We start from the raw sequence: 13,909 nt of genomic DNA on the forward strand, positions 1-13,909 counted from the left end.
TGAGGGTAATGGGAGGAGTTAGAAGCAAAATGTGTGGTTAGGTATCACAAGGGAGAGGGTCACTGATTGTGGGGAAATTCATATTGGTGGCATGGGGAGGGAAGCTTAGAGCAGTAGTCGAAAGGAGATCAAGGAATGGATTAATCTAGAATCGCCAGTGATCCTTGGTGAATGTGGTGGGGCCCCTTGGTGATTATGTGGGAAATGGAAATGGTGAGGGGGAAGGGGGGCAGTCTTGGAGGGAGACTGGAGATTTAATAAGCGCACGTCCTTTGGGAATGGCTGGTGTTCACAGGGAGGCTTGGAAATGTGGACATTGATGGATCATTAATGAAGACTGGTATTTGGAGGGCAGGGATCATAAAATGTGAAGGCTAATGAACTTGGGAGAGTGGGAAGCCAGTGGAGGCAGAGAGGTTGTAAGGGGTGGTGATCATCGTGATAGTGGAGAGATTAAAGCTTCCATGATATGATGGTTGGTGGGAGGGGAAGAGTAGTGATCTCAGGGAGATCAGAGATGAGAGGACAATGGGAGATCATGGTAGGGTATCTGTGATCAAACGGAGATCAGGTAGAGGAGGTCCTACTGCAAGATGGCTCCAAAATGTAGCGACACTTTGCGTGCTCTTCCCAGAGAAGGATCTACTATCCAACACAATTGTTCTACTTTTCTAAATCTTTTTTCTACCTGTAAACATTGCACCATCTGTACATTTTTTATTGCCAAGAAACTGATGTGCTACAATGTCCTACACTGCCGAGAACTATCTTTTTCCTATTGTACTTGAGTTTGAACTGATTGTGTCTGTGTGTGGTATATCTGATCTGTTTGCAGAGCATGCAAAATAAAGCCTTTCACTGTACCTCAGTACATGTGACAATAATAAACAAACCTAAACCAAAACTTACAGCAGACAGCACTGACAACAGAGAGATCTAATCATGTGCTAACAGACCTGTGGAAATTGAGATCAGGTGAGAGTCCAAGGCAGACCAGGGCATCATGTTGAAGTGATGCAGATTTTGCAGCTGTGCACTTCTCATTGACTATGCCCAGTTGCCACCCTATGTTGGTCCTCACCCTTGTAGTTCTATCCCCATATCTTTTCGAGGCAATATGCAGAATCCTACTCTCAAAGGCTTCTCCATTCTGGAATTTCACAGCCATGCATAACATTGTCATCAGATGCCCATCTTTAAAAGGCCATGGGGAAGTGTATTGAACAGAAAGTCCTGGCTGTTGTGTGCCCACTGGCAGCTGAAGGTGCTAGCCCAAGGCTAGGAGATTAGTTTCTGTCCAACCTAGATCAGCTCTTGGTTTGAGAAACAACATCTGGGCCCCTGTGCTCTTCCAAATCCGATCCAGTTGATTGCACAAGAACAGTGCATTTAGACAAGCATGAGAGGCATGGATAGGTAGATTGCCAATATCTGTTTCCTATGGTAAAGGTATCCAAAACTAGATTGAGAGGTAAGTTCTTCACACTGAGTAGTTAGTAGCTGGAATGAGCTACTAGAGAATGTGGTGAAAGCAGGAACAGTAACAATATTTAAGAACATCTGGACAGGTACTTGAATGAGCAAAGCCCAGCAGGATATGGAATTAATGCAGGCAAGTGGGATTTGAATAGGCAATGATGGTCAGCAGAGATGCAGTGGTCTGTATATTGCACCACTCTGTGACTATGAACCATACTCCTTTAAAGGAGAGACATTATACTGGGAGATTAACACTCTCAGGACATCACAAAGGGCTTTAAGTTAAATACGTGCTTTTTAAATTATAGTCACAGAAAGAACAGTTCACAGCTCACATAGATCTATGAACATTAGTTAGAAACATAGAAACATAGAAAATAGGTGCAGGAGTAGGCCATTCGGCCCTTCGAGCCTGCACCGCCATTCAATATGATCATGGCTGATCATTCAGCTCAGTAGCCTGTACCTGCCTTCTCTCCATACCCCCTGATCCCTCTAGCAAAAAGGGCCACATCTAACTCCCTCTTAAATATAGCCAATGAACTGGCCTCAACTACCTTCTGTGGCAGAGAATTCCACAGACTCACCACTCTCTGCGTGAAGAAATGTTTTCTCATCTCGGTCCTAAAAGACTTCCCCCTTATCCTTAAGCTGTGACCCCTAGTTCTGGACTCCCCCAACATCGGGAACAATCTTCCCGCATCTAGCCTCTCCAACCCCTTAAGAATTTTATATGTTTCTATAAGATCCCCCCTCAGTCTTCTAAATTCCAGCGAGTACAAGCCCAGTCTATCTAGTCTTTCCTCATATGTAAGTTGCATTAGGTTAGAACATCTTAAGGCTATTGGACAACACGAGGTTCTGATGTTGTGCCATATCAAACTCTTCTGCGGTAGTAGATCTAAGGGCAAACCCTCTGGTGCAAGAACAGCTCACAACTCATCTATGAATGCCAGTGAACATGACAGAGAAAAACCCATGAACAGACTATAATTGGGACCAGGAACTGCCAGCAGTCCACAGTGTCTGCATACCACAGGTCATTTGTTCTCCTCACACCATCGAGCTGAAAACTGTAATGTTAGCATCACAGAAAATCCTACTTCCCAGCACAAACTGAGCAGAGAGAGAGATAGTTTAGTTTAGAGTTACAGGGTGACGTTTCGGGTCGAGACCTTCAGACCTGTAACTTCTATACTGTAACAAGTAGGTTCTCAGCCTTCAGGACTTACACTCATGGATGCAGATGATAACATCCATGCTCATAACCGTGATATCATGGCTGAAGTTGGGAAAGGTACAATCCCTTGGAATGTTGGAAGGGATGGGAAAGAGTGGTGGAAAATTTGGAAACCACAATGGATGAGTTGTTAATTGTGGAAGCTGGTGGAATGGATGGCAAAACAAGGGGAGAGAGCAAAAATATGGAAATGCAAAGGCCACTTTATCAAGACACAAGAGACTGCAGCGACTGAAATCTTGTCGACCTGAAGATTGAAGGCCTGAAAGGTCGACAATTCCTTCACCCCCACAGATGCTGCTCAATCTACTGATATAGATAGAATCTGGTCAATCAGGATAGCAAGAGGAGAGGGTTACACTGTGGCAAAGCTCGGCGGAAGTAAGATGTCATTTTCAGGCAGAGATGGAAAAACTGAGAGAATGGAATAGAGTCTTTGTGTGAGTTGGGTTGGGACCAAGCGCAGTTGTTAACTCTAGAGGTTAGTGGCTAATGTTGGACATTGACTGAAACCTGTCTGCAGAAATGATGATTGAGGTGGGAGGAGTCAGAAATGGAATGTGTGATGGTGAATGACATTTTAACTTCAGAGCAAGAACAGGAGACAGCCATCATGTAGGATTGAGATAGCACAAGGTTGAGTTACTGGACTAGTTTCCAGTGGTATGAATATTAATTTCTCTAATTTCAAGTAACCCTTGAATTCCTAGCTGATCTCAGCTTAAGAAGATAAAAATATAATTTAGTTTCAATATTCTCATCAGAATAAAATTCAGCAACTGGAAAGTTATAATATCACAGGCGGATTCTAATGACATTGCTTACATAAGATTGACTTTGCTGATCCTTTTATATATTCAAAACTTCTAATGATGAAGAGAAATCACCCAAGCCTGCAGACTGAAAATTACAGGTGCGTGTTTTAATTGTGATGCCTGTAAATCAGATTTACTCAGCAACCTCATTACATACCAGTCATCGTATCACCTAGCGACACGGTGGCACAGCGGTAGAGTTGCTGCCTTACAGCGCTTGCAGAACCAGAGTCCTGGGTTCGATCCTGACTACGGGTGTTGTCTGTACGGAGTTTGTACGTTCTCCCCGTGACCGCGAGGGTTTTCTCCGAGATCTTCGGTTTCCTTCCACACTCCAAAGACGTACAGGTTTGTAGATTAATTGGCTTCGTATAAATGTAAATTGGCCCTAGTGTGTGTAGGAAAGTGTTAGTGTGCGTCACCCATTCCTTCTCTCCAGAGATGCTGCCTGTCCCGCTGAGTTACTCCAGCATTTTATGTCTACCTACTTGTTATAGACATCTCCTTGGGCCTGGAGAGGAATTTGGAGTGGGAGGGAAATGATGCAGCAATAAAAACCAGCAACATAGGTATGGCTAAGAAAGAGATCCAGCTGAGGGAATGAGCAGCTTGGATCTAAATATGAATTATGAACCCACACAGGTAATGATGTCTGAATTATAATCTGCCATGTGTGGTGGTAGGCAGTACATAGGACTGTTCGGTACTTTGCCTAGAGTGATCACAGTGGTAGAGTTGCTGCCTTACAGCGCTGTCTGTACGGAATTTGTACGTTCTCCCCGTGACCGCGTGGGTTTTCTCTGCGATCTTTGGTTTCCTCCCACACTCCAAACACATGCAGGTTTGTAGGTTAATTGGCTTGGTGTAAGTGCAAATTATCCCTAGTGTGTGTAGGATAATTAATGTGCGGGGATCGCTGGTCGATGTGGACTCGGGTAGCCGAAGGGCATGTTAACGTGCTGTGTCTCTAAATTAAACTAAACACGTGACAGCACTTGTGTACTGCCTAGGTTGTATGCAAAACAAAGCTTTTCACTGTACCTGGGTACCCTCGGTACATGTGACAATAAGGTTTCATTCATTCATTCATTCATTCATTCATTCATTCATTGATTTATGTGAGCTACAAGCAAACTGGTCAATAAGAAACATTCCTCAGTGCATGAGGCATTGGCAGTAAAAGTTACAGGGTGTACAGTTGTCTACAGATTCAGCTGAGTCAACATGGTTTTGTGACAGAAATAGTATTTGACAAATTTTAAAGAGTATTTGAGGATAAAAATTGTATGGTGAATAAAGGTAAATGTGTTTGGATTTCCAAAGACATTTGATGAGGTCACTTCTCTGGATATGATATTTGTGGTGGGTAATAATACTGTATTAGCATGGACAGGGAATTGGAAAACTAACAAAATAAAGTTTGGGAGAAATGGGTTACTTTCAGGTTGGCAAGATGTAACTAGTTGCTGCTGTAAAGATCGATACTGAGACCTCAGCAATTTCTAATCTACATCAATGTCCTAGATGAAGGGATTGAAGCTATTGTAGCCAAAAGCATTGTTCTTTGGTATTTGGGAATTTCTGATGAAGCCTACCATTTTTGCCCATCCCGTAAGCCCAAAGGAGATGGTGGTGAGCCATCATCTTGAATTGCAGCAGTCGTTCAAGAGAAGGTATTCCCACAGAGCTGTTGGAAAGTGAAAATAAGAGTGACAATGTGATTCCAAGGGATGACTCAGAGGGGGATCGGCTGGAGGTGGTGCTCGCATGCATCTGCTGCATCACAGGTTTTGTGTTATGTTTAGTTTAGTTCAGAGATACAATGTGGAAACAGGCCCTTCAGCCCACCAAGTCCACACTGACCAGCGATCCCCACACATTAACACTGCCCTACACACGCTGGGGACTATTTTACATTTATAGCAAGCCAATTAACCTACAAACCTGTACGTCTTTGCAGTGTGGGTGGAAACTGAAGATCTTGGAGAAAACCCACGAGGTCACGGGGGGAAACTCCCGTAGACAGGATCGAACAGACAGGCACCCACAGTCAGGATCGATCCCGGGTCTCTGGGCCTGTAAGGCAGTAGATCTACCGCTACGCCACCATGCCGCCAGTTATGTTATATTAAATTGCAGAGTTGCTGTGAGCAGCTAAATGAACCCCTGCTACTTATACTTCTTATGTTCTTGTCTTTGGGAGAGTAGTCTACGTGAGTAATGGTGGTGCATTTTGTGTATGGTACACACTGTAGCCAAGGTGAATCTGTTGTGGACAGAATAAATGTTGAGGGTGCTAGATGAATGGATTGCTTTGTCTACTTCTTGAGTGGTGGTAGAGCTGCACCTATCTGGGGAAGTGGAGAATATTCCATCACACTCCTTGCTAGTATCTTGTAGATGAAAGAAATACTTTGGGGTGTGAGAACGAAAGCCACTTACTGCAGGATACCCAGCCTCTGACCCGCTCTTGTAGCCACGGTGTCAGCTTCCGGTCAAAGCTGACTCCTAATATGGTGATGGTATGTCTAGGGAGGAACTGTAGATGCTGGTTTACACCGAAGATAGACACAAAATGCTGAAGTAACTCATCGGGACAGGCAGCATCTCTGGATAGAAGGATCTATCTGTGGTGATGGTACTACTTGGTGATGCTAAACCCATTGAATATCAGGTGTAAGTAGTAACTCTCTTGTTGGAGATGATCATTGCTCAGTACTTTTGTGCCTTGAGGACTTTGAATGGACTTTCCAAATGACTTTGTTCATGATTCAAAACAAGATAATGGAGATAATGGGGAATGAGTGGCACAATATTTGACAGAGTGTAATATGGGGATATAAGGTTATCCACTGTTGGAGGACAAATACAAATGCATCAGATTGTTTTAGTGGAGAGACAGCAAAATGCTGCTGTACAGGGGAATGGGAATATTTTCACAACAAATCAGCATGCTGTGAGAGTAAATCAATAGGAAGGAAAATGAATGGTCACCTTTGGTGCAAAAGTGATTCAGTACAAAAGCACATTTGCCTTGCAGCTATAGTTTTGGTCTTATTTTAGGAGCAGTACTAGACAAAGTGAGCCCGTTGGGCCCGTTCCTCGTAGGGTTTCCATTGTGGCCTGGGGAAATCGCGTTTAATTTTTTTTTTAAATGGTTAAAAAAAATTAAATGAACCTCAATGAAGGGGAGAGGAGGGGGGGGGCATGTGGGGTGGGTGAGGAGGGGGGAATAGGGTGGGGGAGGGGAAAGGGGAGCCACTGACATCGTCCTGCCAGCGGCCATCTTCTTTCTCCACTGTGGTGCCGTACTCCTCCAGAGGAGGGGGAGCGCAATTAAAGGCGGAACAGGGAAGGGGAGAAGGTGTGACCGAGGAGACCTGGACCCAAAGCCTCTCCTGTATTGGTGTAGCACCCTCAACCCCCTACTCAAATCCCCCATATCCCCCCTCCCTACCCCCCACTCTCCCATCGTCCCTGACCCCCACTCTCTCATCCCCCACCCATGCTGTCTCCTTCCCTCCACCCCTCCTCCTCTCCACCCTCACTCTTCCCTCCTCCCCACCCAACCCTCCTCCCCAGTACCACTCTCCCTCCTTCCCTCCCTCCCACCCCCACTCGCACTCTCCCCCATTCCCCACCACCCTCCTTTCCCCCACTCTCCACCCCCCATCGAAAGGCATTTACCGAGCGTGCAGGGAGGAGGAGGGAGCGCCGGACTACTCGAGCCTGGCAGCGGAGGTGGGACTACTCGAGCCTGGCAGCGGAGGTGGGACTACTCGAGCCTGGCAGCGAAGGTGGGACTACTCGAGCCTGGCAGCGGAGGTGGGACTACTCGAGCCTGGCAGCGGAGGTGGGACTACTCGAGGCAGGCTGGCCGGTCTGGGAGAGTGGGGAGGGGAGAGAAGCGAGAGGAGGGAGGCGTGCACAAGATGGCGGAGCGTGAGGAGGAGGAGGAGAGCCGCCGCCATCTTTCTGAAGTCGCGACGGGGCCGTCGGTTGCAGTGGCCCTCGATGCACCGCCATCGGTGGAAGCGGCCGCTGAAGGAGGAGGATGAGAAGCTGCCCGCTGCGCTGCGGCCTGTGTGCGGTTAAGGTGCGGCGCGCTGGGCACGGGAGGGACAGGGGACTCGAGGACGCTGTGGCGTGGGTTGAAGAGACGGAAGGGAAGGATGAGTGGACCATCAGTCCGACCATCTCCCTCCTGCCCGGGTGTGGGAGAATGGGGAGGGGAGAGGGGAGGCAGTGTTTGCGGGCGGGCAGCTCCGCTAACGGCGTCCATCTTGTTTGTGTGAGTGAGGAGAGGCCGTGCGTGGTGACGTCATACGCACAGCATGAAAAAATGTGTTTAGAAATGAGAGTTTTAAAGTTTAAAATGTCTGTAACAAAAGATATACGAACAATTTAAATAAAACTTGTTATAAACAGTCGCCAGGATAATAGTGATTAAGGTGGCGCTAAAATTGTGGCGCTATGGTTTACCGTTTTGGCTGCAGGTCCACATGTTATATATATATCTGCATGAATTGTACGGGGGGGGGGGGGGGGTGGGCGCGAGCTCATCTCACAGGCGCACGGGTCCCATTGTGACGTCACACGCTGAAGACCTTCAATAAATCGGATAGAAATTAAATGTTTTCACTTTAAAACCTCTCTAACTTAAAAAATGAACGACCAATTTAAAAGAACTTGTTAATAGGCACCAGCGGCAAGAGTGGTGATTAAGGCGGTGCAAGTTTTAGTATATAGATCGAAGATAGATACTTGCATTGGATAAAGTTCAGAGTCATTACATTCAGGACAAAAATGAAAGTGCTGGAGGAACTCAGCTGGTCAGGCAGTATCAGTGGAGGGAATGAACAAGTGACGTTTCCGGTCAGGATTCATCTTCAGAATGAAGAAGTCTACGGACCCAAAGCATTCCCTCCACAGATGTTGCCTGGCCCGCGGAGTTCCTTCAGCACTTTCTGTCTGGCTCATAATTTCAGCACCTGCATCTCCATCATTACTTTCATGCCACTATTGAAGAGATTATAAAAGTGGAAGGGTTGAGTATATTGTTCCGATACTCGGACTACTTTTTAAGAATGAGAAATGACCTTTTCGAAATGTACAGGCTTGTACATGTGGGATTTGATCAGGAGGGTGCAGAGAGGGATGTATCCTCTTATGGGGTCAGGAACATGGGCTGAATTTACATTATAGACAATAGGTACAGGAGTAGGCCATTCGGCCCTTCGAGCCAGCACCACCATTCAATGTGATCATGGCTGATCATGCTCAAACAGTACCCCGTTCCTGCCTTCTCCCCATACCCCCTGACTCCGCTATCCTTAAGAGCTCTAGCTCATGATATCCATGGAGTGTGGGCTGTGTTTCATAGAGTTGAGTTTATCTATTGTCACGTGTAATAAGGTACAGTGAAAATCTTTAGCACCATTACAGCATTAACACCATTACAGCATTAACACCATTGCAGCATTAACACCATTGCAGCATTAACACCATTGCAACATTAACACCATTACAGCATTAACACCATTGCAGCATTAACACCATTACAGCATTAACACAATTGCAGCATTGACACCATTGCAGCATTAACACCATTGCAGCATTAACCATTGCAGCATTAACACCATTGCAGCATTAACACCATTGCAGCATTAACACCATTGCAGCATTAACACCATTGCAGCATTAACACCATTGCAGCATTAACACCATTGCAGCATTAACACCATTGCAGCATTAACACCATTGCAGCTTTAGCACCATTGCAACATTAACACCATTGCAAAATTAACACCATTGCAGCAGTAACACCTTGGCCAGCATCCTTACAAATGCAGAAAATCAATTCTACCTCTGGAGAGGAATGACGAATTGCTCCTGCTTTCCTCCCTCTTACAAGATTCATCTTTCCTCTTATCTGTTCTTCCTCAACCTCTTCTTGTTCTTGTTCAACCTCCAAAGACGTACAGGTTTGTAGGTTAATTGGCTTGGTATAAATGTAAAATTGTCCCTAGTGTGTGTAGGAGGGCAGTGTTAATGTGCGCAGATCGCTAGTCGGTGCGGACTCGATGGGCCTGTTTCCACGCTGTATCTCTAAACTGAATTAAACTGAACTAAACTCTTTTCTCCACTGGAAATTTTTCATCAGTTCCGGTGAAATATTGTTCATCACTACATTGACACTGTTTATCTCACCAGTGACCTGCTCAGTATGTATTGCATTTCCTGTGCCTTTTATTTAGGATTTACAGCAATCACAAATGTCTCCACATAATGGGTAGGGCAAGGATTGTTATCTGACTACTGTGAGTCCACATAATTAATGCCAATTTCAGGGTGAGATATCCCCAACTTCTACGAAGACAATTTGATCATCTGTATTTTACCAGTTGACATTCTGTGTGTTAATCATCTGTTTTTTAATCTGAACCTTTCCAGGGCACGTGCGCATTAGCGACTTGAAGATTGCGGTTATGGTGAAGGGGGAGAAAGAAACTATGTCTATTGCTGGGACAATGCCGTACATGGGTAAGTGTGGGTGCTTATGGATGGGCAGAATGGAGAAAAGCCCTTGCATTTACATAGTACCTGCCTTGACTTCAGGAGAAAGCATTAAGAATCTGCTGAGAGCTGGGTCGAGCTGGTGCCATTCATTTTGGAGAGTAAAATTGAAGGAAAAATGGGATGAAGGGAAAATTCATTATTTCTATTTTCCAATAATTGATCACCTCAGTACTATGAGTATGCAATACCATGTATTTACTCTTCAATACTATGTGTCATTGTTGCAAATCATGTGTCATTGTTGCAATTTTACATTTCTGACACTGCTCACAGTTAAGCATTTTAATCTGATTTCCCAATTCTCTTAAGGCAGTGTTTCCCAAAGTGGGGTACGTGTACCCCCAGTGGTATGCGATAGGTCTTCAGGAGGTACGCGGCAATTTTCAGCTATGTACCACTGAAGCATAGATTCATTATTAGAAAAAATATACCGTGGTTACGAATTATTTTATACATACATATATGCAAATAAATTATATATTTTGTATGAATTCTCCTCAAGTTATGGTAGCTGCTGCATTTGGGTAGTTTGCAGACTGCCGTGCCACAACTCATAAATTTTCATTTTCTCGTTTTGCGGCAACTTGTAAATCGATTTTCTAGCCCTTGAATTCTCAATTATGGATCATTGGTTATAAACTGGGTGTATAAAATGCACAAAAGAGAGCAATAAGGAAGATAGAAGTAGCCGCAGACAATGAGAAAACGTCGATATATCTGGACCGTATGAATGTAATGAAATTGAGAAGGGTGTGTGTACCACCTGACATCTCTAAAGGACCGACAAAGAAGATGGCGAAGAAACTTCGTAAGTACGATGCAAATTACTTGTAATATGGATTTTCATGGACGGGAGATGAAGATGAACCGGCTCCATTATGTAGGAAAATAACTGCAGATGCTGGTACAAATCGAAGGTATCACAAAACGCTGGAGTAACTCAGCAGGTCAGGCAGCATCTAGGAGAGAAGGAATGGGTGACGTTTCGGGTCGAGGCCCTTCTTCAGACTGATGAAATAGTCCGAAGAAGGGTCTCGACCCGAAACATCACCCATTCCTTCTCTCCTCGATGCTGCCTGACCTGCTGAGTTACTCCAGCATTTTGTGATACCTTCGGCTCCGTTACGTGTCATTTGTCATGAAATTTTAACAAATGAGAGTATGAAGCCTTCCAACTTGAAGCGCCATTTTGAATTGAAACATATCGAGTACAAAGACAAACCTGGGGAAATTGTTTCGAGAATAAACTTAAAGATTTTTTTAAAACTCAGAAAATAATGTGGGCCCTGACAGGAAGTGAGAATAAAAAATCCTTATTAGCTTCATATATGGTGTTGCTCTTAATAGCGATAAATGGCGCACCGGAGACAATTGGCAAAACTTTGGTCAAGCCTGCAGCAAAGATAATGGCAAAAGTTATGATCGGAGATGACGCAGAAAGATCTTTTGATCGTATTTGTCTCTCAAATAAAACTGTTTATCGAAGAATCACCAAAATGGCTGAAAATATTAAACAAATATTGTCTGACATCCGTCAGAATAGTTGTTATGCATTACAGGCGGACAAATCCACTGACATGGTGAATTTTGCAAATCGTTTGGTGTTCGTTAGGTATAAAAAAGACCACTAACTTCATGACGTCCTTTTAATTTGCCAACCTTTGCCAGAATTTACAACTGGAGAAGAAATCTTTAACATTATGAAAGAATTTATACAACAAAACAAACTTGATTGGAAGCGTTGTGTTGGAATGAGCACAGACGTAGTGAAGGCCATGGTCGGATGTAAACAGGAGCTTGTTTCAAGGATTAAAACTATTACACCAGATGCAAAATTGACACACTGTTGCATACACAGAGATGCTTTGGCTACACATATGATGGCTGCAGACCTAAAAAAAGATCTAGGCCAAGCAGTGAAAATCATAAATTATATTAAAGGACGTCGGTTAAATGCCCGACTTTTCGCACAACTGTGCAGAAATGGGTAGTAATCATACTCAACTTCATTTCCATACTGAGGTTTGTTGGCTTTCTCGTGGAAAAGTGTTGACTCGTTTGTTTGAACTCGTAATAAAAGTTGTGAATTGAAAGAATGTTTACAAGACTGGAGATGGCTGTCAACTAGCATATCTGGCAGACTTATTTTCTGTGTTAAATAATCTTAATTTGGCCTTACAAGGCAAGGAAATTTCTATATTTCATGTTCAAGATAAGGTGAGCGCCACAGTGGCTAAATTGAAGTTGTGGCAAAAGCGAGTTGTTCATGGAGAAGTGGACTCTTTTCCATCTCTTCATGAATTACAGACAAGTTTGAGTGAACAAATTGAAGACAGTGTGATGATTATTATAATAGAGCATTTACAGAATTTACAGATGAATCTAGAAAAGTATTTCCCGAAATTGGACATAGATATTGAGTGGATAAGATACCCATTCAACATCAATCAATCAGTGCCAAAAGGTCTGTCACAAACAGAAGAAGAACAACTTTTGGAACTAGCTTCTGATGGATTCTGAAAAAACAAGTATAAAGAGAACACATTATCTTCATTTTGGTTACAAACACAAAATGAATTTCCAGAATTGTCAGATAAAGTCCTGAAGTTCATGTTTCCATTTCCAAGCTCATACCTGTGTGATGTTGGATTTTCACCCCTTGTGGACATTAAGACGAAGAAGAGTCTGAAGAAGGGTCTCGACCCGAAACGTCACCCATTCCTTCTCTCCCGAGATGCTGCCTGACCTGCCGAGTTACTCCAGCATTTTGTGAAATAAATACCTTTGATTTGTACCAGCATCTGCAGTTATTTTCTTACAAGACAAAGAAGAGGAACTGCATATTAGATGTCGAACCGCAACTGAGGTTGAAATTAACAACTACAGGGCCAAATTTTGCCAAAATATTTTCCCAACATAAGCAATTTCATCCTTCACATTGATGATAAATTATTTTAATTAAAATTGTATTTAATGGATACTTTATTAATTTTATTCTAGTAATTATACATTATATTATAGAAAACTTTTGTTTACATGCAAACCTTAATCCAAAATAAAAATGTATCCAATTTTTATCGACTTTTACAATGAAATACGATTGTTTTTAACGAGGGGTACAAGATGCTTATGAAAATTTACGAAGGGGTACACGGCTATCAAAAATTTGGGAATCACTGTCTTAAGGGAATCTTCCATCACGCTGTGTCACTGTCCTTATTTACACTCGTTCCATACCTAAATTCATACATCTGAAACAGGTTTTGAACTTCATCAAGTTAATATCACTCTGTTACCCAAAACTCTCCCTATGCAGTTACTTTTCAATCATGAGTCATGAACATTATTATATTTTAAATCGTCCAGTCCATTCACAGCACAATGTTCTGCTCAGTTGCCTCAAATATATTTTATGCTCATTTTAAAACCCATATTTCCTCATTTGACTTTGCAATTGTGTAATAATAATAATAATTCATTTATTTTATATAGCGCCTTATCACATGCTCAAAGCGCTTTACAAAAACAATTAACATAGAAACAAACAGACAAACTATCCTGACGGAAAAGCGGCTAATACTCAACGCCAGCGTCCTCTCACGTCAGGGTCCGGCAGTAGACATTAAAAAGCACAAGACACACAGATATAATTTTTTACACAAACAGCCATCACAGTGATTGCTCTAGGCATACCCTCACTGTGATGGAAGGCAAAGTCCTATCTCCTCCTCGTTCTTCTCCCGTGGTGCCACGAGGTGATCGAGGCTCCCAACTTTTTGAAGCCCCCACCGGGCGA

General features: G+C 43.5%; 1 protein-coding gene across 1 annotated transcript in view; it reads left to right on the top strand.

Annotated features, from left to right (window-relative positions):
* Positions 1-13,909, top strand: part of LOC144599790 (serine/threonine-protein kinase 32B-like) — a 101,979-nt gene that overhangs the window by 60,757 nt on the left and 27,313 nt on the right. The window contains exon 5 of the mRNA XM_078411025.1: positions 9,988-10,077. Within this exon, the coding sequence (XP_078267151.1) occupies positions 9,988-10,077 (90 nt within the window). The remainder of the gene's footprint in view (positions 1-9,987; positions 10,078-13,909) is intronic.

The sequence above is a fragment of the Rhinoraja longicauda genome, chromosome 14 (assembly GCF_053455715.1).
Source record: "Rhinoraja longicauda isolate Sanriku21f chromosome 14, sRhiLon1.1, whole genome shotgun sequence".
NCBI classification, from domain to species: Eukaryota; Metazoa; Chordata; class Chondrichthyes; order Rajiformes; family Arhynchobatidae; genus Rhinoraja; species Rhinoraja longicauda.